Source organism: Columba livia, chromosome 3, assembly GCF_036013475.1.
Source record: "Columba livia isolate bColLiv1 breed racing homer chromosome 3, bColLiv1.pat.W.v2, whole genome shotgun sequence".
Lineage (NCBI taxonomy): Eukaryota > Metazoa > Chordata > Aves > Columbiformes > Columbidae > Columba > Columba livia.
Window position 1 is genome coordinate 111,421,945 of NC_088604.1, and position 23,268 is coordinate 111,445,212.

The window sequence follows — 23,268 nt, forward strand, 5'->3', positions numbered from 1 at the left end:
TGTGTCTGATTTTTTAAAGAAGTAATTCTACTGCATTTTAGAGCTGCAGATACGAGAAGAAAAAAGTATACGTTTGTGTATAGTGCCTGTGGATTTTTTACTGAAGCGAAGCTAATGGCTGTCAAGAAAACTTTGTTCTGAGCTTACTGTGGTATCTGACTTCTATATTTCTTTATAAGGAGTGTACTAAAAATAAATAGTGGTAATCAGTCTCTGTTATGGTTCTAACTTGGAGTTTATCTTTCTGAGGAAACCCAAGTTTAAGTCCCCGACCGAATTTTGACTTAACATCAAGCCCGAGCAGATTTTTGTTGTGAGCTTCTGCATGCCTGAGCTACTTGAATATAAAGTGTCACACAGAATTATAGTATTTGCTGGTGAACCTGGACAGACAATAATAATTACTACATTGAAGCTTGTTTTCTGTGCAGTTGAGGCACAACAGCATACCCTTGGTTTTGTTTCGGGTAGATCTGAATTAATGCTGGCTCACAATTATTACTCACAGGGCATTATCATTTCAGATCTGTGCATCTACTTTTAAGGTATGTCAATTGCTGTAATTAATTAAAGTGCTGCAGATGCTGCTGGTTAAGCCAATTTAAAGAACAGAGAGCATGAATTTCCAGTTATGTGAGCTAGATAATGATAATGCCTTAACGTGGTAGTCACTCCTGTGAGCCAATTACTGCTCGAGGTAGCTGAAGCAGGTCTGTGGTTCACTCTCTGCTTTCACCCGTTCTGAGAATACACGTCTCCCTTTTATGCTTCTTACTGCTGAGTAATCTTAGTTTTCCTCCCTGGTCGTGGGGTGGTCCGGCTGACAGCTTTTACTCTTAATAAGCTTAGAGGTAATAATCCAAGACCTGTAAGTCACATGTACAATATGCCTTTTAGTTTCATTTTTTCATGCTCTTGTTTGGCCAAAACATCAGGCTCCCTGTAATATTATACGAGTGCTATTGTTGACTACCTGGAACTGAAGCACCACTTTCTGAATATTGATTATTTCAGACGTCTCATAAGTGTTTTAATGTTACACTGATTGAGATTAAGTCTGTGTGAGTTTTGTTTGAGGTTTTTTTGTGGGTTTTTTGTTTGGTTGCTTTTTGGGTTTTTAATTATCATTTATTTCCTTTTATTGTGGAATATTTGTAGATATAGATGGATCAAGTATTAAGTTAATGAACACTGACAATTTTTTCAGTTCCATAAGTTAGGTTAACTTCTCGGCCACAAAGTGACAAAAAAACCCAACACTTTCATTAGGGATCCATTGTATTTATTAATTTATTATTGTATTTGTTTTTGATGGCAACGTGATATATTAATAAATAAACTATTAGCAACATCTTTTCTTTTTATTCACATGTGAACTTGTTTCTATGGGAGCTTTAGAAATATTGACAGTACTCGTGCCCGTAACACTCAAAAAATGTTCCTGATGTAGCTGAAACGTGGAGAATAACATATTTTAAAAGAATATGTAGAAACTGATTATTTGAAAATGGTATTTACTTTGTAACACTTATTTTTGTGAATTATAATTTGTGCAAGTCTAATAATTATACATATATAGACATTATAAATAAATGGGAAGCTGTATGATATGGGACATACTTGCTGTTTGACTTGCCAGTGCCCAATTTCAAGTTTCAGGTTTTGATTAGGGAGACTCTGTGCCATGATATATTTCTGTGTTTTTGGAAACAGCTGTACAATTGTGCCAAGTATATTTGAGTAAGGCTAAAAAATACTAATAACCTCCGAGAGGCAGCCCATTAGTATTGTGGAGTGGCTGAACCTTAAGAAAGCGAGTGCAGCTGTGTTCATATGCAAAATGGGGAGAGAGTGGAATTTTCCTAGAATTGGCGCAGAGAGAACAGGTCTTCATCCTGCATCTGTAAACGTAAAGCCTTAAAGATATGGGAGGGTTCAGGGAGCCTGGTGTAGATGCATGGAGAACAGGCCTGGGAGATGAACAGGGGAACATTGTTTTGTAGTAGCTGAAGCTTGGGCCCAGACAGAGAAGGAGGAAATTGGCTGCAGAGGAGAAAATAGTCCATGATTTCTGAGAGGGAGTGGAAGAGAACAGAGTGCACTACTTAGATGTCTCTGGCCTCATTCCAGAGAGTGGAAATAAAGACAAGAAAGTGCTTGTGAGCATTTATCGCTTTGTCCTTTTGTGTGTTCTTATGTGACCCGAAGCAAAGAAAAAAAACCCTTTTTTTGGAGGATCCTTATAAAAATCTTTCACTTCAACCATTCTCTGTCAGCAAGGACGAGAAGTTGAATACACGTAGACTGGGATGGGAAGCATAAATCTCTGTAAAATACTGGGCAGCTTGAAAAATGCAACCGGGTGTGATGACTGAGCTATTCTCAGTTTGCTGCTGTCAAAATGGGTGGTTTCTTGCTCCATCCTCTCTGCCCCCTGCTTCGTGCTGCTGCTGCTTTAGTGCATCAGCCACAGTGCTCACCTGGCCTTTGCAGTGCTCATTCATCTCCTGAAAACATTTGGTGCTGTTGGTTTGTGTGGTTTTGTTTTGTTGTTGTTTCATTTTGTTTGTTTTTTCTTGGGGGTTGGTTGGCTTTAAAAAAAAGAAGTATTTTGGTTTTCTTTGGTTTTGTTTGTTTTGTTGTTTGTTTGTTTTCATGGGTGAGTTTTCTGCTGGTTTAGTGAGAGGAACTGGCTTATGAAAGAAGAGCCAGCAAAGTGCAGAGCTAGTGCGAGGCAGGAGCATGTGGCTAGAAAAGCGGGATGCAGGTAGGACATGAGTTAGGAGTCAAACACTACCTGATCGGCTGCAGCATCACGTAGGAGTTATCTTGTGGCTCTGCTCTGGATGAGCGAGATGAGGAGAAATTGATGTTTCTGGGAGCCCTTGTGCTTCTTGTGCCCTGTGGGATCTCACAGGTTGCACTGCAGCGCAGCTGCTCCAGATGGGCATGGTTGCCTGTGCTAGCCCCATCTTGCCCTACCTGCAGTGTGTCACTGCTGGGGGGACCTTCCTCCAGATGGGTCTTGGCTGCTTCAGGCAGCTGCCAGCTAATGACCATGTCTATCATGAGGAGCAGAGACCACGTGGTAGCCTGCTTGAATCAAAACAAGCTTTCCATATTCTCCTCTCATCCAGTGCTGTGGTATTTCAGGGGTGCCCCAAGAAATCACCTTCTTCTGTGTGGAGCACGGGCCATCCTTTCTAAAGCCAACTTGCATCAAATATCCCTTGGTTTGGGTTGTTTCCTGCCTCACCTGATTGTAGGACTCTCTCTGCTTGATAGGAAGATGAAAACTGTAAATTCACACATTGTTTTTGGTGGTGTTTAAGAAAGACACTTAATAGACTTACTTTTGTGTCACCGAGATGTTAGTGAAGGTTTTATTAAGGTGTGATACCATCAGTTGTTGTTGGAATTGTAGAAAAGAGTGAGATCACATTGCCTGGGTGAGATTTGTGGCTTAGGAGTCATTGTGGCCAGATCTCCTCCTAACCTGAGTAAGAGCTGCACTTGCTGCTATATAGCTACACTAAAAATAAATCCCCTCTTGCAAAAGTATGGATAATACTCTGCACGTGCATGTGTGTGCACGTTTGTTTTCATGTGCTGTAAACCCCGAGATAGAATCTCCTGTTTTATAAGGGCTAATAGTATGTTCCCAGATTTAACAAGGTGCTTAATCGCACGGCTTTCTTTAACTTGGTTTAATTACACGTAGATCATATGCTTGAAGTCAAACGTGCACATGAATACTTTCCTGAACCAAAGTGCATCCTTCTTGTTGCCACTATATCACTGTGTTTAATGGACATGGAGTATTTATGGGCCTTATAGGCAAGCGTTTACACATATGTTACCCTGTGATAGCTGGAGTTAGTAACACTAGATAAGGGACAAGCTCTTTTACAACTGGCTGTAAGTTTCCATAAGACTTCTCCAATACATGTTCATTTTCATTATATTTTTAATTTAATAGAGGAAGAATATTGTAATTATGAATTTTTCCCTGTCCTACTTAGTTTTTCAGTCTTTTTTGGTTAAATTTTATTATGCAATTTATGTCTAAAGAAATCAAATCATAGGCCAGAATTTGATTTATTTTTTTTTAATTATGTTAAATATACAATATAACTATTGCTGTTTGTTATGGCTGCAACATATTGCTTAGGGACATAAAGCTCTTACTACCCCATAGTTGGTGAGAAGAAGAAAAAAAAATGGTGTAGCAAATTTTTTGCAATTAAAAACCTGGAAAAACTTGTTTAAGAAAATGTTAGCTCAAGAACACACATCTTTTGTCAGTATAATATGCGGCCTTGAACACAACTCTTTTTATCAGCAGTGCAGTGTTTCATATTTAATCAACACAAAATGAAGTGCTTCCCTCACATAAATGTAACACAGATCAAGTCTCAGCCAAAGCAAATAAAAGAATGAATGCTTTGTTAATCATCCATAACTAATTTGTGCATACACAGAAAAAAATGAAATCTGTTTTTGACAAGAGCTTTTTCATAGAAGCAGCAAGGGAAAACCGAACATGTAATGTGCATTAGTAATAGTGAATAGCAATGGGGAGATCTGAGATGTTTGCCTGGGACAACTTCTATTTCTTGATAGTAACATCATTTAACAGAGCCTAAGATAAGAGAAGGGAGGAATTTTAAGTTGTTTGCCAAAATATAAGACGACAAACCTGTGCTGAAGCAGACATGCATGGGTTCTTGTATGCCTTGCCACATATTCGTTAAGTATTATGGGGAACTGCCACATATCTCTGTGACAAACTCAGCTAATAGATAATACACAGTGGAGAAAATGTTAAATGCATTGCTTCTTTGCACAGGCAATATCATTGTGTTGCTCTAGTGACAGTGTGGTTATGGTTGACAGGGCAGCTTCATTACAACCTCCTGTTTTCAGGCTATTGCAGCTTTAAAAGAAAAGTCACCCACTGGACTGAATTTTTTTTATGCCTGTCAGCCTTGAGGTGAATTTTATTTAAAGTGCAAAGTTAGAAGAAATCTATATAGCTGTTTCCCTGATTTAAACAAATTTGGAGGGAGGGATGGATGGGCTTTTAAAAAGTTGACATCTGTGTTTATTGCAGAGCTGCATTTGGAACGCTTTTCATTTGTCCTTGCTGCTAAAATATAGATTATGTTCTTTATAAATGCATATATATAAAATAAGTGACTACACCTGCACCATACATTATTCTCACTTTTTTTTGTGTGCATAGGGTGTGACAGCTGAGATGTCTTACATGCATGAGCATGCCCCTGTTCTAGCTTCACACAGATCTTAATTTTCAGCTACCTCCCTTTTGCCCTGGTTATATACCTCCCCTCCCCTTTGCCCCCTGCTTCTTCCCGCACATGTCAGATTCAAGTCGCACGTCTTTGCTGTGTAGTGGGGAGTACTGCATGCAGGAACCATCACTTGCAAACCACACTGCTCTTAGATAACAGCTTGGAGTAGGTTTGCTGAGGTTTTTTTTGTCCCTGATAGTGAACTGCAGATTTGGATAAAAGAAATAGCAATAAGGTGGCATGGGCAGGAGAACTGTATGTTTGTATGAAGACGCTTTCTTAAAGAGTCAACTCTTTCAGCTTGAATTGTGTGATTGGGATCACGAGCACAGAGCTCTGAGAGTTATGAAACGTGTCCTCCAGGGTCATAACTGGGACATAGAGAAGGAGGAACACCTGGAGGTCCAATAATTTCTCTGTAGTTTGGGGGCCTTTTCCAACTATGTTATATCCTCTTGGGATTATGTATTTTTGTTGTTTTGGCATGTGGTTAAAGTGAAATTGTGAATAAGAGGGAAGAGAATAAAAAAATCGCAATCATTAATTTAATGATAGAGATAGATACATTGTTCTTGTAACAACTGAGGTGTTCACTTTAAATAACATCATGCTGGGTTTTTTTGAAGTGGCCTTTTAGCCTAAACCTAAGGTATTATCAATATGATAAATAATTTGACCCAAGGGCTCTGGTTCTGACAAGAAGAACGACTGCTTTGTGAGCATCACTGCTCAGCACGCAGCCATCAGGCACTACAGACCATACATTCATTCATTCTGTTCTTTTCAAGTTGAGGTCCAACTTTCAGTCCAGAAAAAATACAACATAAGAGTCATAATATCTTCCCTTGACATCATTAAAAGCTTCTCTGTATCATAAGCCTTGCAAATTTTATTTCATTTAGTATTGTACATTCACTCTATGGAAGTTCTCCTCCAATAATAACAGCTGTTTGATGACAGACTGGTGTTTTATGAAACAGGTTTTATCTATGCTAGATAATTAAGTCTAGACAATTAAGTCTAGGCAATGTTACATGCCATTGTAAAATAGAATATTTTTTGGAGAGGTGAATTAAAGTATAAAGGTCAGTGGAGCAGTTAATCTTTTGACCTTGTTTCTTCTTGACTGTTACTTCAAACTCACTTCCTTGTTGGAGATTACAAAGGGGATGAATAATGCGTTTATGTTTGTGAGTTTGTTTAAATAACTGGAGTTAATTCAGGGGTCTGTATTGTATGTCTTCCTGCACAGAATTTGTTTCCTCAGGAGAAGGCTTGGAATTAAGCACCACCTGAAGTACAGAGCTATAGATCTTTCAATGACTGTTCTTAATAGCATATTGCACTTGTGTTAAATATTTGCTGCTGAGCTTGAGGTATTATTTTAAACCCACCTTTTTACTGTCAGCGATTCTGGGTCTTTGTCTTTGTGTGACACCAAGAGAGTCTAAGCAAATTTAGAACTTGGAATGCAAAATGGAAAGAAGATCACAGAATGTTAGGGAGTGAAAGGAACCTTGAAAGATCATCTAGTCTAATCCCCCTGCCAGAGCAGGAACACCTAGATGAGGTTACACAGGAAGGTGTCCAGACAGGTTTTTAATGTCTCCAGAGAAGGAGATTTCACAACCCCTCTGGGCAACCTGTTCCAGTGCTCTGTCACCTTCATTGTGAAGAAGTTTCGTCTCATATTTATGTGGAACCTCCTGCATTCCAGTTTGTACCCATTGCCCCTTATCATTGGTTGTCACTGAGAAGAGCCTGACTCCATCCTTGTGACACTCACCCTTTACATATTTATAAACTTTAATGAAGTCACCCCTCAGTCTCTTCTTCTCTAAGCTAAAGAGACCCAGCTCCCTCAGCCTTGCCTCATAAGGGAGATGGTCCACTCCCTTAATTATCTTTGTTGCCCTGTGCTGGACTCTCTCCAGCAGTTCCCTGTCCTTCTGGAACTGAGGGGCCACAACTGGACACAATATATTCCAAATGCAGTCTCACCAGGGCAGAGTAGAGGGGGAGGAGAACCTCTCTTGACCTACTGACAACCCACATTCAAATACACCCCAGGTACCACTGGCCTTCCTGGCCACAAGGGCACAGTGCTGGGTCATGGTCATCCTGCTGCCCACCAGGACCCCCAGGTCCCTTTCCCATACGCTGCTCTCTAACAGCTCATTCTCCAACTTATACTGGAACCTGGGATTGTTCTTGCCCAGATGCAGGACTCTACACTTTCCCTTGTTATATTTCATTAAATTTTTCCCTGCCCAACTCTCCAGCCTGTCCAGGTCTCTGGATGGCAGCACAGCCTTCTGGTGTGTCAGCCACTCCTCCCAGCTTGGTGTCATCAGCAAACTTGGTGACAGTGCACTCTCTTCCCTCATCTAAGTTGTTGATGAATATATTGAATAATACTGGTCCCAGTACTGACCCTTGAAGGACTCAACTAGATACAGGCTTCAAACTAGACTCTGCCCCATTGACCACAACTCTCTGGCTTCTTTCCTTCAGCCAGTTCACAGTCCACCTCACTACTTGATCATCAAGTCCACACTTCCTCAGTTTAGGAGCAAGGATGCTGTGGGAGACTGTGTCAGATGCTTTACTGAAATCAAGATAGACCACATCTACTGCTTTACCATCATCTATGTAAGATGTAAGCAATTGGAGGGCTTTTCACATCTGAAGCCAATAATGAATAGGTAACTGCTTTACCCTCTTTTTAAAACACATTTATTTTTCTGTTAAAGACTGACCTCTGTCAGGGGGCACTAACTGGACATCTCTTGTGTAGCTATTTGAAGGTTCAGTATCACTGTTTGTGTGATACCTCTGCATGGAGCAGGTGAGCAATAGAATGAATCACAAAAATGCGGATTTCCTGCCAGACAAATTAGGGCTAAAGTGCCAGGCACTGGTAGGTGAGCTTAAATCCAGATTTTATAACAGGTATTGCCTATTATTTAAAAACAAAAGCAAACACCAGAAAACCCCTTTAGTCAATACATGGCAAAATGTGGAGTTATGAGTTGCTGAGCAACAAAATAAAGCTGTGGATATCAAGTCAGCTCCACTTTCCTTTTCCTAGAAGGAGGAGATTCACATAACAGGTGTGTGTTACTCGAATTTCAGCTAAAAATTTAGAAACCAACTTTATCATCTGCTATTTCTCCCCTTCTAGCATTAGGTAAATTATCTATATTCCTACTTTGTTTTGAAGCTAACTCTACAGAAGTACTGTATGGTTGTACTCTTCAAAAGCAGGGAGGAGAAAAATAATCTCAAACCAGGGGGGATACTGTTTGGAAGTGCCCAGCTGAAGCAGAGCTCAGGAGTTGGTCTCAGAGGTGAACGGCACGCTGTGAAGGATCCAGCTCAGCAGCACACAGCTCACAGAAAACGAAAGACTCTTCTTTCTGCCAAACTGGCAGCCCTGCGTTCAGCACCTTTCCCAACAGCCAGCCTCACCTGCCATGTAGCAGCAGCAGCTCAAGCCCAGACTTCTTTAAATCTGCTCCTTCGAGAGCAAAGGTTTGAGGATTTAAACAACCGCTTCGCAATAACAAGTCTCTTTGCCAACTTCAGCCCAGCCTCCATGAGCTCATGTCCTATGTTCATGACAAAATTAAAATTCTGTATAGGAGTTACAGTAGGACTTACGCTTATAGCCTTTGCTGTCTAAAAATGATGTAACCTCAATGGCTTCTACTTGGTAGTGATTTATATAGTAATACATGCAGACTTGCACGTAGCTGTACCATGTAGCTTAGCAGGCCCAGGGTCATGTAACTGGCTGCTGTAGCATTTTGGGCCAGGAGAGGGACAGACAATCCCTACCGTGCAATGATCCCAACAGGACAGAGTAAATGGCCACAAAAGGGAAATAGAATAACGGACAGTATTAGGGTGCTAGTGAGCTCAGCACTTTGGGATCTAGGCATTGCAGGAAAGGGTGTGATTTTTGTTACTACTAGGTGATAGAGGATAGTCAAGTATTCCTGGGCTTCTGAATGGTACAACACAAGCTCTATCTCTGCAAACAAAAGCAAAAATTCATGTACTCTAAAAAGCTAATGTTTGTGTAGAATGTAAGGACAGACAGAGTTGAGCAGGTGATTGAAGGCATCTAACAGTAAATTCAAACCTGTTGTTGATGGCAGAAGAGGAGCTTGTACAGAATCTCTAGAGTAAGCAATCTGAAAGAGCAAGAAGGGCTACAACTACTTGACTAAAAGATTCTCAACATTGGTTATCAATCTAACTGCATCCTTCTGTGAGAGAGTGTTCAGGAATTGTTTCTGTTTTGCTAAACAGGACAAAGTGATAAAGACTTTTTAAATGGCTACATAAAGCAGTTATCCACATCATTTGCAAGATTGAGTATTTCAGGGTTCAGAAATTCTCTGCTACTTATTAAATTTGTCCAGCTCACCTGTAAAGTTTTTGCTATTGCCCTTAGTTTAGTAAGCATCAAGCCCACTTTAGAAGGGGATACCTGTTTCATACACATGACCTATGAATACATTGCTTGACTAAAACTTCGATTGTGCACATTTTTTTTTTGCCATCTGTTCAGCAGTTGTTTAAGAAGCTTAATAGTATTTTTGTTAGCAAAACAGACCTCCAAATTTTCTCAGTGGTAGTTTGCATAGTGTAGATGAATTACCTCAATTTATTAGGTATCATTTCACTATCTAAACTTCCTATCTGATGTTAATCTTTGGAGATTTCCAAAGTCTGTGAATGCAAAGGATCAGTCTGTGAAGATGAACAGTCTGTTATTAGCCACAGCAAATTGCTTGAGCACACCCATGGGTATGATTTTGGTCAGAAAATACCATTCATTACACATTCTGAGCTGCTCAGGGTGCATGTAAAATCTCATGGGACTGTGCTAAAAGCAGACCATAAGAAGACAGTAGCTGTAGGAGGATATTGTATTTTCTTTTTGCTTCCTGAAAATATTGTCTCCACTGGTGCTCAGTAAGAAACAGTGTGTTATGCTTTTAATATAATGATTCATCAATCTGTACGTGCTATAAAAGCCATCATGTTGGTGTTTTTGAAGTCACCTTTTAGCCTAAACAGATTTTACTCAATCTAACAAGAACAGTGGTCACTTTGTGAGCATCACAACTTAAAAAAAATATATACACATATAAATAAAGTCAAGTGTAGCTGTTTCAACATTTATATATTTTTAATTTCTTTGCTGGTCCTCATGTCTAGGACTTGGACTTTTCTGGTATGTGCAGAATTTTTTAAACATTAAATTCTCCACTCAAATGCATCATAATTCTTAATAATGTTCTAGATACCTTGAACCATTATTTCCTTTTAAACAAGTTTTCAGCACAGATTGTGCTGCCTGCATTTGGTCCTCCAAATCTCCCATCCAACTGTCTAAATTATTTTAACTGACATAGTTTCTAATTTACTCTCTTCAGTTGAGAGAGCTCCCTGTAGCCTGTCTATTTTAGCATTTAATTGCTGTATACTCTTACAGATTAAATTCTGCAGCAATCCATTTTGCTCTGCCGGTGAAGCAGTGATCTTGTCATCTAAGCAAGATGGCGCTTGCAGCTCAGTCGGTGAGACGTTCGCGCATCTTCCTTCGAGACGTTCGCCATTTAATTCTGAAGCCAAAGGAAAGCAAAATCCTCAAAACTTGTTCCTCTCAATAGGTTTTTACAGCTAGAAAAATTGCCTCGTCTAATTATTTTATGCCCAAGTGTGCAGCAGAATGCTCCTCTTTAAAATCTGCATATCTTTGTGGGGTTTTTAGCATTTACTTTTATAAAATGTGAAAAGGCAGACTCTCAAAATGTTACACTGTATGTCTTCCCTTTCAGGGAGAAAGGTCGTGAAAAGTTGTCTTCCCTGGTTAGTTTGGTTTTGGATGGTGTTTGTACAGGACTTATGCATCACTTAACTTATTTCCATTAGAGAGGGTGAGGGACCATTTAGTATTTAAATAATTAAGAACAGTACTTTTTGATCTAGTTTCTGCCAAATGGAAATATATTACTGTGTTTATTTTCTCAATATGTATGTTTCGAAAGGAGGGCTGTTGAGTCTTGGGGATTAAAGACTGCAGTGCAGCAGGGGTTAAAGGTCTGTACAGGCAGTACTTTAACTCACATGTTAAGGAGAATAAAACTTGAAAGATCAGAGATTGCCTTTTTTTTTTTTTCTTAGTATGATAAATTTACAAATTTGTATTTTTATAGGCAATTGGAACCTGAAAAATCAACTTCTGTCTTTGGCCCACAAAGTGATTATGAAATTAATTCCTTTCTCAGGAAGACTGAACTTGATTGCCAAGTATGTCTTACTCTTGAGAGTGCCTCAGGATATTTAGTGCTAAGAGAATCATCTTGCACATGGCTGGCTTCTCCCCTTCGTACTGGCACACGGCTGCCTGCACTCTTATCTCCTTCCCCCTCTACACGAGTTAACCCCAGCAGTTTTCACCAGGAGTTGCTTATGGTGTTCTTCACTGGGAGAGCTTCCCCTCTTCCTTATTCACCTTCTCTTATTCATCCTCTGATCCAGAAAATCTGAAGCTGCAAATGGCAAGATGATACAATAAATAGATATTAAGTGAAAACATAATTCCACATCTTTCCAAAAGTCTGGTGTCTTGATGTCCATGTCCAGCTTTTGGATGCTTGCAAGTTTAATGCTCTTCACTTCAGATTCACCATTAGGTTGGCTTTGCTTGTTTGCTTTGACTTTTTTAGTGAAATCACCTTGATAAAGGCAACATGCATCTCAGTCATGTTATCAGATAAGATTATTTGTAGTAGACAGTGTAGTTCTTCCCCCAAAATACACCTTCTGTTTCTCAAAGTCACTGAAGTGTATTTGTATTTCCTACGGTACCTCACAGGGACCTCATGGGAGATCTCAGTGTTGCTCTTGTAGCATTGGGTGTAACAGGTGAGCCAGTGCTAAGAAGGTATTGGTAGATACACAGGGAAATAATCCAGGTCTTTGTTAAATTGGGGTTGTTTACAGCTGCTGGGAAATTATTTTCATAGTCTAACTGTGAAGAGTATAATACATCAGAATACAGGCATCAGGTGGCTGATCAGAGGGTCATCTGGAAGGCTGGAAGCAAGTACACATGATTGTGATTTGTTCCCTACACCTGTTTCTCACCGGGTGTAGATACACCTGTTCTTTTTGGGGGTGTTTTCATTGATGAATGGGAGTGAGGACATGACAACAGACATGTATCCTCTGTAAAAAGGAGAAAAAAGATCCTCAACCTTTTTTTTTTTTTTTTTTAAAGAAAAACCTAATTGCCTATTTTGGGAATAGTGAACAAATGAAGAGTCTTTCCACATATTAGAGTTACGTGGTGAACTATCATTTCAATAAGAATAACGCTGATACCATGATACTGATTTTAAAACCAGTATGGGTATAGTTGGTTTTTGTCTACAAGCGTAAGCTCATCCCAAGCAATTCAAAGAGTCAAGTCTAAAGCGTGACAAATGGTTCCTAGTCATTAGAGCCCATGGGTAGAATGTTTTCCTTTGGGCTGTCTGCAGGTGAGGACATCTTCAAGGCAGAATTGTAGAATCATTGAACAGCCCAGGCTGGAACGGACCTGGAAAGATGTCTGACCCAACCTTTTGTGAGAAAGGGAGCCTAGGTGACACTATCTAACACACAGTCCAGTCGCATCTTGAAAATCTCCTACGATGGGGACTCTGCCACATCCCTGGGAGGTTGTTCCAGTGAGTGATTGTTCTTGCTGTAAAAAATACATTTCTTAAATTGGTATTGAACCTCTCCTGGTGCAACTTGTACCAGTTGCCCATTGTCTTCTTCATGTGGCTCCAAATTACTTTGTAATTTCTACTTGCTCCTTTTCTGTTTGGCAAGAAAACACATGCACCAGAATCAGCAAGTAGTTTTTACTGTTCCAGTTGCATAAATATTTTCACACCACATTATATATGCCCGTTTTCTCTGAAGAACCTTAAAAAAAAATAGAAGAGGTCTAAGCAATCTTCCTTTCTGTTCACCTTGACCACCATTTTTACATCATAGTGTGAATACTGAAAATTTAGCTGTATGAAACAAGTTACTGCTAAGATGCAAACTGCTTCCCTACATTTACCTGGAGAACATGCAAAAAAGAAATGCCACGTCTCTCACGTTGCATTTTGAACTGACACCGCAGTAAGTCTTGCATTTGATATAATGAGTTGTAATGTTTAGTTATTCTAAAGGTATGGTACAATAACAGATTACTGTTGTTCATATCTGTGTGATAATTGAAACTCCCTGATCATACTTTGCATTTACATATTGTCAGGACCTTGGACCTTAATCTTGCTCTTTGATTGACAGTCGTGGCCAGGGAAAGAGCACTCAAATTGTTTGTGATAGTCACATCTGTTCAACTGGATTCAGTTGAGAGTATTTGCATATTCTTAAGTATTTCTTCTGAGAGGGCCTAAATCCTTTTCAAGTGTTTGATACATTTTTGAAATTCATTCATAAGGTATCTACATGCACTAATAGTTCTGTATAATATTGCTGTGCGTAATCTGAGAGATAAGACTAGTTTTTTAAACAAGGTATTCTTTGGGGATGACATATTACATTCTGACTTATTCTACTGGGTGGAAATGTCAAGTACTTTGAAAAAGGATGCTTGAATGTTGTGACTGAATTAGTATTCTTTATTCAACACAAATCATCAACTGCAGTAAAGTGTAGTCTTATTGTGAGAACATTTCTCAAGAGTTAACTGCAGAGTTTTTTTGTTTTATTTTTTCTACTGGAGTTTTATTAAATGTAATTGTTCCTTTGCTGATGATGCTGATATTAGATGGAACAAGAGAGTAGATTCTTAGATGCATTTTAGTTTAATTTGACTGAATTGTTCAATTATGAGCAAAACCTTTGTCTTGAAATATAATTTAGGCTTTGAAATACAACTTAGGTTTTTATCTTTCTCTATTATTGATTTTTTTTTTTCCCTTGCAAAATTTTTTTCAATATTTTTGGAAGCATTGTTAACTTCAGTTTCAGAAACATGTCACTCTCAAATGTACATGTAAAACACTACTGAGAAGTACTCCTGATTTGAAGAAATATTTAGGCATTATATTTGAGCCTTGAACACAGACAGCAGTTCAACATATTAACTCAATGGCCTCATAGCATTACATAAAGAAATATATGCATAATTGAAACCCATGGAAGTCCTAGTCCAGTATTATCCTAGTCCAGTTTGCTGTCAGAAGGAATGGAGATACGTTCCCACTTGCTTAAGTAGTTGTGTGCTGTGGATGCTGCTACAAGCTCAATCCCTTAAAGACCTAGGATCTCATATGGAAGGCCATTAATCGCAATTAATAACTTTTTGTTTTCTAATCCACTAAGCAAGTGTTCGAAGAGCCCCCATTGTTGGCTGACCTATTTTAGGAAATGTGTTTCTTTCTCTAGAAAGGACCACAGCAATCCCAGCTACCTGTCTACTTGAAAAAAAGAATGATGCCGATTTAATAAGTGGTTTGTTTTTGTTGTTGTTTCAGGTTTCAGTGTAACGGCACCTTTAACGTTAGTTTTGTTTTTCCTTTGCTTGCAGGAATCTCATTCTGGACGCAGAAAAGCGCTTGCTACCAGCAGCATCAACATGAAGCAATATGCAAGCCCCATGCCTACACAGACAGATGTCAAGTTAAAATTCAAGCCTTTGTCTAAGAAAGTGGTATCTGCCACACTACAGTTCTCTTTATCTTGTATTTTCCTGAGGGAAGGAAAAGCCACGTAAGTTGTTTGGGTTTGTTTGTTTGTTTGTTTTAACCAGGTAGCCTGCTTTCTGTTGCTTTTCAAAGAACTCTTTGGATAAAGAGCTCTTTCTGTAGAGAATGGCAGAATTTGGGAGTATCCTTCAGCATACCTGTCATTCCTGCCATACTTAGTTTCTTAGTAGAGTAAAACTCGGTTCTTAGTCTGATTTTAGTTCTTCAAAGACAAACAACTTGTCCTCTTAACATTTTAGACTTAACATTACAGCAGCTTAAAGATATCTATAGGTTTGAAATCAGTAGGAGTGTATGTTTGTATGCACATGTGTTTTCATCCAACAATACCCTTAGCAGACTGCAAGGGAAATGTGAGGAGAAATTATTTCTGTTTCACCTCTTTATATTTAACAAAAACTTGAAAGAAGGACAAAGCCAGTTGTAAGGCATGAGAGGGTGGAATCAGAAGTAAGATTTTGAGTTGAACATAAGAACATCCTGTGAAAAGAGTTCAGTTTGGCACTGGTTACCACTCTCCCTACGCACTCATGTGGTTCTGCCCCGTATTCCAACAGCCTTTGGAACGCAGAGGATACAGATTATATTTGCAGATGCTATAACCTCTCCTACAGTTTCTGTCTGATTCAAGATGTCAGATGTGCATTCTTCATGTAGCTGGAGGATGGATCATTGTCACCTATCCTGTTTTGCTTTTCCTTCTTGTGTCCAGAGTATAGGAACATGGGAATCTCAGAAGAAAAAGGGATGGATGAGGAAATTATGGCTCTAGTAGTTCTTTTACATATTTTTAAGTTTCTTTTTTTCCCCAAAAAGGCTAACAGTTTACTTATAGCATTCGGTATTCTGAATGCACTTGTGGACATTGCCCACTGCAATACAAGTGCACCAAAACTGTTGCATGTACAGCTTCCCAGACTGCCACGTTAAGGCATACATTTTGACACAATAAGGCTTTTTGTCTGCATTCTTTGAAAGCCACAGATCCACTATTAATTACTGTTTCCCTTCTCTGATTAACGTTGTGAACTACATTTTGACCTACCATATAAGAATGGTATTTTGCAGTATTTAGCTGTGGTTTAACATGGTATTGCAGCTGAAAATGGGAATGAAGAAGCCACTATCTGATAACCTCTTACATTTTTTGGAACAACCATCATCTGTGAACTACACTATAGCTATACTAGGCTCCTAGTGCTTTTGAGTCCATAATTTGTGAAAGCTGATCCATTTAGGATCACATGTGCTTTCTTCTCTTTTAAATCTATAGGTTTCATGCTGAAGACTGTAAGTCAGGTAGACTTTAATATTGCCCTGAACTAGGGACATGAAAAAAACAAGCTGCTGTTTCTGAAAGCATTGGTTTCCTTATGTGTAAGTAGAGACTGTTTTACTAGTCAAAACAAAACGGAGAATTCAGGTGTCAGATACATGAACATGTAAGAAAAGGTAGCTAGGCCAAGGCTTACTTATATCTCTTACAAACTGTAGTAGTTCCATAAAGTGAGATTCACTTTAATTTATGCACTTTATTAAGAATATACTGCAACCTGTTGCTGCGCAGTACCAAAAATAAGAGTATTTCTAAAACACAGAAAAAAAATATTATGAAGTATCAATACAGAAAGGACAGTAAAAGAAATTTTACTTTGGAGACCTTTTAATTTCTAAACTTTATGTGCACATGTGGTATACAAGATCTGTGTGCTATGTGTGCTAACTGCTCCCACCTTTTGTCTTCAGTATGTAAAAGAACCTACCCATCAATGCCATTACAGGATGCTGCATTTTTTTTTCCTGTCTGTTTAAAGAGTCGATTTAACCTACTGGTGATCAAAACAGAAAGATGAAACTTTAAGGATTCTGCATGAACGGAAAGGTCTCTGTGACTTCCTGATAGTTACTTATTTTATACTTGTGATTATTAATAATACTTTTTATAGAAGTACTTAGTTGTCCTATGTAGGTGCACGTTCTGTAGTGCTGATTACTTTGAACTCATACAGTAGGAAATGATTGCCCCAAAGAGTTTCTGATTTTACAACACGTTAAATCGCTGAGTTTAATCCCATGTTTTAAGTGCCTCTGTGTTTCTGTGCAGATTTGAGGCACGATTAGTACGTGATTTTTATTCCTGTATTTTTATTCCTTTAAAATAATACGTATGGTTTTCTTGGCATTGTTAGGCACAAAATCTGTGGGTTTGGGTGAGGTTCTTAAGGACATGGTTTAGTGATAGTGTTAGATTAGGTTATGGTTGGACTCGATGATCCTGAGAGTCTCTTCCAACTGAAATGATTCTATGATTCTGTGGTCAACATCAAAGAAGATAGAATAATTCAGGTTGGAAGAGACCTGTAGAGATATCTAGTCCAGCCTCCTGCTTAAAACAGTCAGCTGTGTGATCAGACCAGTTTGCTCTGGGCTTTGTCCCACTGGGGCTTCAAAACCCCTAAAAATGGAGACTGCACAACCTCCGTGGGCAACCCATTCCACTGCATGTTGATGACTGTTCCAGCTTTTTTCTCACATTGGATCAGAACATCTCTGGTTTCAATCTGTGTTCGCTATCTGTCATCCTCCTGCCTTGCACCACCTTGCCTTCTCAGCAGCGTCTTCACAGATGTTGGCAGGCTGCTGCTAGGTCCTCCTGAAGCCATCTCTTCTCCAGGATGAAACACTGGACAAAGTACCCTAGAATGCTGTCCAACAAACTCCAAGTAAATGGGGGACATGACTTCCCTCAGTCTACTGCTTGTGGTCCTGTTCTAATGTGTCTCAGGATGCTGTTTGCCTCCTTTGTCTGCCAGGGCATGGTGCCAGCTCTCCTTGAGCTTGCTCTCCACCAAGAACCCCAGGTTGTTTGCAGCAGAGGTGCTCCCTTGCCAGGCAATCTCTGGTGTAACTTATTTGAAGGTGCTAAAAAAAATTGATTAATCCCAATAAATTGAAGTGGTTTTAAAAGAAAAGAGGTAAGACTGCTGTTGCTTCAAGAATGACATCATGTTCTTCAAAAATCTTGGGGTTTTTTATGAAGCAAACATAGATCATACGTTTCTCTGAGTCTTTGACTGCTGTTATCTTTTCATCAAACATATATTTGATATTAAAGGTACAGTTATGTGACAGATGTATGTATGAGATACAGTGAAATAAGAATTGTTATTGACCATTGATATGTAATATTATATTTTTACCTTGGTAATGAATTCAGATATTTAGAAATGGGATTTCAGTAACAGTGTCAAGAGTTCTGAATGAATATAGTGATGGGTGTCACATGCACCACATGGACAGTAAGTCTGACCAAGCATTTTCATTTCAAACAAAGGAGACCAGATAAGTGCTTACTAGTGTTTCTGGACTGCTTTAAAATTTTAAGAAACAGTTATTAAACTGAATCTTAATGCACAGCAGGACTGGTTTTACCCTTTAGAATTTTGTTAACAGGAAACCTTCCCTTTAGAAACTAATACACAAGTGCATTTATTTTGTTCTTTCACTGTATTCAAGATCAGATCTGACATCAGAGATTCCCTGGAGAAAAGCAAGCATAAAAATATTTAAAGGATTTTAATAATGCAGTAGTATCAGATGTGGTATTAACAGACTGCATATTAATGCCTTGTTTGAAATTTGTTATTTAGGGATGAAGACATGCAAAGCCTGGCTAGTTTGATGAGTATGAAACAAGCTGATATTGGAAATCTAGATGATTTTGAGGAAGACAATGAAGAAGATGAAGAAAACAGAGTGAATCAAGAGGAAAAGGCTGCAAAAATTACAGGTTGGTTTTGCTACAGGGATGGTAAAATATAGTTTCCTTTGCCAGTTGCCAGCTGAGTTCCATAAATTTTGTCCTTAAGCTGTATTTGTATTTAATTATTAAAAAATCCAAACCAAAACAAAATTTAGGATAGTTTGAAGAGGGACCCATCCATAACTCAGCAAAGTTTAGTATTTGTGAATTTAAGAGCATTGATTTTTGTGTGAAGAGCGTTGATATGTGTGTGTTCTGTTCTTAGGGGAGAATGCACTAAGTACTTACCATTTTAGGGAAGCAAAGAACCAGTGTGAACAGAGGAGTAAAGAGATGGAGGGAAAGGGTCAGTGAGCGAGAAGGCAAGAGGATGAGCTGAAGTGAAATAATGAAGACAGTTTGTGAGAATAACTGCGAAATGAGTTGTGCCGTGGGTAGGTGCTGAGGTTCTGCTCAATAACATGGTAATTCCAGGCAGCCTTTTGGTTGGGGGTGCCTTGTGGAAATGCAATCAGGAGACTGCTAAAGGACTTGAATGGAATTTGATAGTAAGGTTGTTTGAAGTGACATAGCATAACTACATTTGAATTGCTTACTGATGAAAATTCTTAGTGTGTCCAGGATAGCTGAACTAATTGATGCAGGTCAGCTCAGGATGTGATGATGTTAAATTGTTGGTGGAGATCATTATATAGCACTGCTTCAGATGTGTTCTGTGGGAACTCTTAGGGTAAAAGAATCAGTAAAAGACAACTTATGGTGGCAGCCTTCATACCTGCCAATGTTCTTTAAAAACATCTGTTGAAATAATGGGATACTTTTCTAAAGTGGGGAAGAACATCGCAAGCAGAGAACTGAATTGTCAGATCTGTTCTTAAAAATCCCAAAGAATGTTGGTTCAGTGTTACAACACACTAGTTACATCTCTTCTTTTTGAGCTTTTGTTGCTATCCAAACGTTCAGCCCGAAGCGGTTGTTACTTAGTTATATTTAGTGTTGTGAAAGGATGCAAATACGTTTTCTCCATGCTTTACATTTCAATTAAACATTTTGTAACCTGACCAAATCGCTACTTATACTGCATGTGTCTGGCACAGACCAGATTGGAAAGTCCAGAATTAAATATTTGAGAGACAGAAATAACATATTCTTGGTCAGAGAGCAGAGAAATACCAGTTTGGTCACACTGAAATAATTCTGCAAGGTCTTCTCCTTCTCCCAGTGTAACCAGAATAATTGAGGTGTGTGTTAGAACACCAATCAAAACCTGATTGTTTGCCAGGCCGTCCAGTAATCACAGACAAGGGCACGTAAAGGAGAGGCTACGTAAAGTCTCTATAGAAAGTATTGTGCAGAAGTGTTTTATTAAGATACGCCTAGATACTGCTATGGAAAATCCATGTGCAGAAGGACAGTAGTTGACAACTACTGCAGATCTTGCTCCTTAGCTTTATTGATTTTGCAGTGTTCAGCATCTACACAAGCCAACAAATGATTCCTGAACAAAGAAAAAGTTGATATAGATTAGTTGAGTCTGTTCACTGTCCTTTGGCTCTGTAGTGAACATCCCTGGAGGTGGATGTGGAATGGTGAGCTGTCTGATGTTGCAACATGAGGTCCTAGCTCAAGTTCTTTCAGAGGCATTTCAGCTTTTCCATCTGTTGTTCTAAAGGCCAAAATTATCTGTTCTAAGCAAACACTATGATACCTACTTGAAAAGCAGAAGTAAGAAAATACTTCCAAAAGGCACCATATCTGTTCATTGTTCAGCCTGTTCTGGTACTGTTGTCTAATGATACAAGATGGGAGGTTCGAGTTGGGTTTTTTGTAGATGCAGCATTAAGGGAACCTGAGCAGGGGAAAAGGTCAGCCTTGAACTTCTTCTTGTGTTGGTTACAACAGCTGAGTTCCTTCGTTATTCTGGGTAACTTTTCCCACGCTAGACAAGGAGAGGGATGAGAGGAATGTTGAAGAAGTGCACGTCATTTCCCAAGCAAATGAGAGAGCATAAAACATAGGGCAGTAAGTAAACATTAATAATAAAATGTGAAGTATCTATTTCAACATGTATTCAAGACTGATTTCATTGGCAGTTGGAGAGACTCCTGTAATAAATATAATGAACTGGAAAAACTAAGACAAGAAGAAGAGCTGAGGAACCAAGGGGGAAAGAAGTAGGAATCAGTTTAGAAAAATAGGAAGAAATACAGAAAGAAGGAAATGGAACAAAACTGATGTAGTAAAGTACTCCTTTCAAATTTCTTTCAAAAATAATTATGTTCACAGAGTCCCATAAAGTTAATTGGGGAAGTTACATAACCCTTTTGAAAGCTTTCTGCTCCCAACATTTTCTCATCTGTTGCCATGTTAGGGTGTTGGCAGCCGAACAAGCTGGAATGCCTTCACTGACTCAGAGTCCCCCGCGGCAAATCACTTCGCCTCTGTGTGCCTGTTTTCCCAACTGTAAAATGGGGATACTGACTATAACTACATCACAGAAACGATGGGAGTATGTCATGGTTAATGTTTGTAAGCAGGCTTTGAAGAAGAGCAAGTAATAAAGCAGAAGGGGTTATTATCTTTTAACTCAAGGTCTTCTCACAGAAACGTTGGATGACTTGACAACTGAAACATTGTCATTCTCAAGCCACAGCTACAGGAGCTAATGCAGATCTTTGTCAGGGACATTGTTCCTTTTTTCAGCGTACAAAAGTTAATTAATTCCTTTATTGGGTTCAAAGTTATGGTTTTATAGATGAATAAATATATGTCCACCACTAGGAGAACAGAAGAGACCTGCTCGCTGGGGCTCTAGGTGGTGCAGGTGAGTTAGGAAATGCTGTTTCTCTTCCTTGATGCATTGCCTAACTTTGGGTAAGTATCTGTGCCTCTGTTTCTTCAGCGATGAAATAAGTGGCACAATACTGACCTACCTCAAAGGCACTGTGGAATTTGGTGTGGTCAACATGTGAGCTGTTGCCATACAACTGACTTTAAAATCAGACTAAGAGATGTTTTCTGTTTGAAGTACCACTTTCATTTAAAAAAAAAAAACAACTCCCTTCATCTCTGACTATTCCCCTTCCTGCCCAATATTTCTTGTTTAAATTTTTTGTGTGTAAAAGCTGTATCTCCACCTAACTGTTCTACTTTATGTGAACTTGAAGATGGTGTTTGTGGCCATGAAATAAGTTTCAAATATTTTGCTTCCACACAATTAATATAGATGAATTTAAACCTCCCAGAATTATCCTGTCCTTAGTCTTCAGTTGAAGACAAGGCATCCTAGTGTACTTGAAAAAATGTGGCTCATAGCTCACAAACCTAGGGTAGTAGTAAATACTTTGCTTCTCTTAATTTTTTAATTGACATGTAGAGCTTCATGCTGAAGTTGACAGTTGCCTCGTGCCCCATCTGCACAGGAGCACGGCAACTGTTCTGGGGTGCCACACGAAGTCAGCAACATGCCCATGTGCCTATTGTAGGAGTCTGAATGCCAGTGTTTTTCAAGAGCAGGCTTCTGGAGAGCAATATGTGTAACCCTTTGTTGCCATTTGCAAAACCCTACCTGCCATGTAAACTTCTGATACCTTTAATCTTCTTTGTCAGTAGCACCAAGCTGCTTAAAAAAAAAAAAAAGGCAAGAGAGAACAATGAAAAAACAAACCTGGTGATTTATATGACATACTTGTAGAACAAGCTAATGTACGTTTGTAGATACTGAGATTCATAAAAGATAATATAGGACATAAATCTCCAACCTACCATTTCCACACTCCAAAATATGACATAAACCATTTAATATTGTAATGAGAAACATTGTAGTGTGTACAGGTGTTTGGTTTGGCAGATGGGACCAGGTGATTGAGACCACATCAAAGAATTCCCTCTTTTTAAAACTCTGAACTTAATTTGTTATTTTCTGACAATAAAAACTGAGTTGTAATTGTTTTGGTTTTGGGTTTTTTTTTTCACATTTTGGCAAAATAAGTTATAAATCATGTCAGCATCCCAACCTGTTGTAAACTAGTAATTCATTTGTATTACTGTTTCATAAGGTCAACTTTATCTTATTTGAGTACAGCAAGGTATTTTCCATTGTGACTTCAATTTTTAAAATTCCCAGAAGATAGTATTATATTGTTCAGATCTTTAAGGTGATATGATTTTATACTTATAAAGTTAAGTTGGGGCAGTTTTGGTGTTATTTTTTAGGGCAGTAGTCTTGTTTGTTGGAGCTGAAAATAAGAAAGTGAGGATGGTGAAATAACTCTCTGTAGATAGATAGAAATGTAATCCCATCTAAGTAGATTTTTGCTTTAAGGTCAAGATCAGGAGGTGCAGTCAAGAGTAATTCTACTGTGGCTTTGTCATTGTCAGCATAGCTTTTGTCCAG

At 38.8% G+C, this 23,268-nt stretch overlaps 1 protein-coding gene across 23 annotated transcripts in view; it reads left to right on the forward strand.

The window, feature by feature from the left end:
* The window catches only part of EHBP1 (EH domain binding protein 1), a 225,538-nt gene that overhangs the window by 69,858 nt on the left and 132,412 nt on the right, over nt 1–23,268 (forward strand). For all 23 annotated transcript variants that reach the window (XM_065059180.1, XM_065059183.1, XM_065059184.1 and 20 more), the window contains exons 6-7: nt 14,932–15,113; nt 18,760–18,899. In XM_065059180.1, the coding sequence (XP_064915252.1) occupies nt 14,932–15,113; nt 18,760–18,899 (322 nt within the window). The remainder of the gene's footprint in view (nt 1–14,931; nt 15,114–18,759; nt 18,900–23,268) is intronic.